Source organism: Puntigrus tetrazona, unplaced genomic scaffold (assembly GCF_018831695.1).
Source record: "Puntigrus tetrazona isolate hp1 unplaced genomic scaffold, ASM1883169v1 S000000006, whole genome shotgun sequence".
Lineage (NCBI taxonomy): Eukaryota > Metazoa > Chordata > Actinopteri > Cypriniformes > Cyprinidae > Puntigrus > Puntigrus tetrazona.
In genome coordinates this window covers 483162-485388 of record NW_025047686.1, presented here as the reverse complement: position 1 = coordinate 485388, position 2227 = coordinate 483162, and the positions used below count along the sequence as shown (strand labels likewise).

Here is a 2227-nt window from a genome sequence, read left to right as displayed (position 1 = left end):
TGGCATGGTGAGGAACAGTTTACACATTCAGGTGTCCAAGTTGATCGTAAGAGTCTTGCATAAGATGTTTTTGTGTTTCGTCCAACATACTGATGGCAGCAAGTCTTTGTGGGGGCTACATTTTTCCTTACCTTCTTTTTTTTGCTCTCTCTCATTCAGTCTCTCTCGATTTCATTGTGTGTGTGGTGATTTGCTCTAATATGACTAAAAATGATTTCCTTTTCCCTTTCTGTCTCTCTCTCTGTCCGTTACTTTTTGCTCCATTGCGATCGCTAACCTTTCCACAAATAAACACTAAAAGAGTCTCAACCGAGTTTGAGAGAAGCGGGAGATTTGAGGGCTCAAGGTGAGGTGTCAGTGACTCTGGAAACCCTTACTTCCTCTCCTGGTTGATTATTTTCGTGTGTTGTGGACGTCTCCCGCTGTATGAGAGATCAGAGTGTATGTTAGTGTAGTGTGTGCAGCCCGAGGGCCATTAGTCTGCTTTATTCATCTTGAATGTTTGAGTGGTGTGCTTTTTTTCCCTTTGTTTTTACATTAGGGCTGGGTGATGTTAAATATCGATCCTTTTTTTCATTCATATTGATTTAGCTGGTTATTTGAAATTATGTAACAGAAACCAAATGATTTGAGTGTACTTTATTTTGCCAGAGAGGATCATTAGACTAGTGTTAATAGAAATGTACATTATAAAAAATTTATTTGTCACTTTAAAAAGTAATTTTATCAATTTAATGTAACCTTGATAATTCATATTAGAATGATTTTTTTGAAGGATCATGTGACACTGAAGACCGGAGTAATGTTAAAAATTACAGGAATAAATTGTTTTAAAATAGTTATAAATTATTTTTTTTAATTGCAGTAATATTTCACAATGTTACAATTATTTTTAATCAAATAACTGCCTTAAGTGATTTTGGGTTTGATGGTACTTTCCACATTTTTAGTGTATTTTGAAAAAATAACAACAGGCTGAATTTATTTCTATTTTATAATTTTTTTCCTTATCACCAAGCCCTTTTTTGTTCCATGGCCTTAGAAACGAGCTGCTCGTGTGCATGCGCTAGTCTGCTGTGCATTAATTCCCGTGTGTGATGATAACCCATGCATGCAGCTGCTGCACTGATTCTTCACTACCATTGTGATCAAGTCTTAGCGTATTAGTAACCTCAATACAAGAAACGCTCTTCTCCGTCCGTTGCCTTGACCTCTCCCCCCTCTCTCTCTCCGTCCCGCAGTCGCCATGTATCTGGGGATCAGCAGAAAGATGAAGGGAAAGATGGAAAAGACGGGAAACCCCGCTCTCTCCGTTTCACCTGGAGTATGAACACCACCAGCACCATGGAGCCAGCCGACATCATAAATGAGATCCGCAAAGTCCTGGACGCCAACAGCTGCAGTCACCAGCAGCGTGAACGCTTTCTGCTTCTCTGTGCCCACGGGGACAGCCGCTCCGACAGCCTCGTCCAATGGGAGATGGAGGTTTGCAAACTGCCCCGGCTCTCACTTAATGGTGTCCGTTTTAAAAGGATATCTGGCAACTCCATCGCTTTTAAAAACATTGCTTCCAAAGTTGCAGGCGAACTCAAGCTATGAATATATCTTTAATCTAACTGCATAGAGAAATTTATGGTTCAGTTCAGTATAGGCAAACAGATTAAGCTGTACAATCGAAAAGTAGCAGTTTCCGAATGTTTTTTCTTTCTTTTTTTTTTTTTTTTTTTTTTAATAAACCACTTACATGTATTTGAAAAAATGTATATATTTTAACATTGCTTAAAGCAATAATTTCTTAACATCGTATTATCGTGCAAGTCGTTAAATGCTGTATAAAGAACCTTTCAGTGTTACGATTGTATGATGCTCTGAGGAGATGTTCAGAGAGGAACTCATTGCCATCGCCGTCGTTGCAGACGGATCAGTTGAGGCTGATCATTCAGGAAATGGACGCTAGATGGAGATTTATGGGTTTCGTTTCATCTCTTTAACAGGCGCTATTCTGTGGTGATTTTAAGTATCGCGTGTTTTGGGCAGCTCTTGTGTAAAGGGTTTCGCCTGAATCTTGAGTTGCTTTTTGAAACTTTGCTCTGCTCCTCTATGTATTGAGGATGCTCGTCTGTGAAAGCGGCTGCAGTAAACCTGATTTGAGCTCCGTTTCACTGTTTGAATGTTATTAAGAGCAGCATTTCGATGTTTTATAATTTATTTCACTTTTGCCCACTCA

The 2227-nt window shown here is 39.2% G+C and overlaps 1 protein-coding gene across 1 annotated transcript; it reads left to right on the top strand.

Annotated features, from left to right (window-relative positions):
* The first annotated feature begins 22 nt into the window (after positions 1 to 22).
* Positions 23 to 2156, top strand: LOC122332159 (MAP/microtubule affinity-regulating kinase 3-like). Its single transcript, XM_043229463.1, has 2 exons — positions 23 to 346; positions 1242 to 2156. The coding sequence occupies exons 1-2, from the start codon at positions 93 to 95 to the stop codon at positions 1597 to 1599; spliced, it is 612 nt and encodes a 203-aa protein (XP_043085398.1). The 5' UTR covers positions 23 to 92; the 3' UTR covers positions 1600 to 2156.
* Positions 2157 to 2227: the final 71 nt, after the last annotated feature.

Bases quoted from the DNA above. Each gene is read 5' to 3' on its own strand.
- LOC122332159 (XM_043229463.1), top strand. From the start codon at position 93: ATGGCAGCAAGTCTTTGTGGGGGCTACATTTTTCCTTACCTTCTTTTT. The intron at 347-1,241 runs GTGAGGTGTCAG...TCCGTCCCGCAG, and splicing joins GGGAGATTTGAGGGCTCAAG to TCGCCATGTATCTGGGGATC.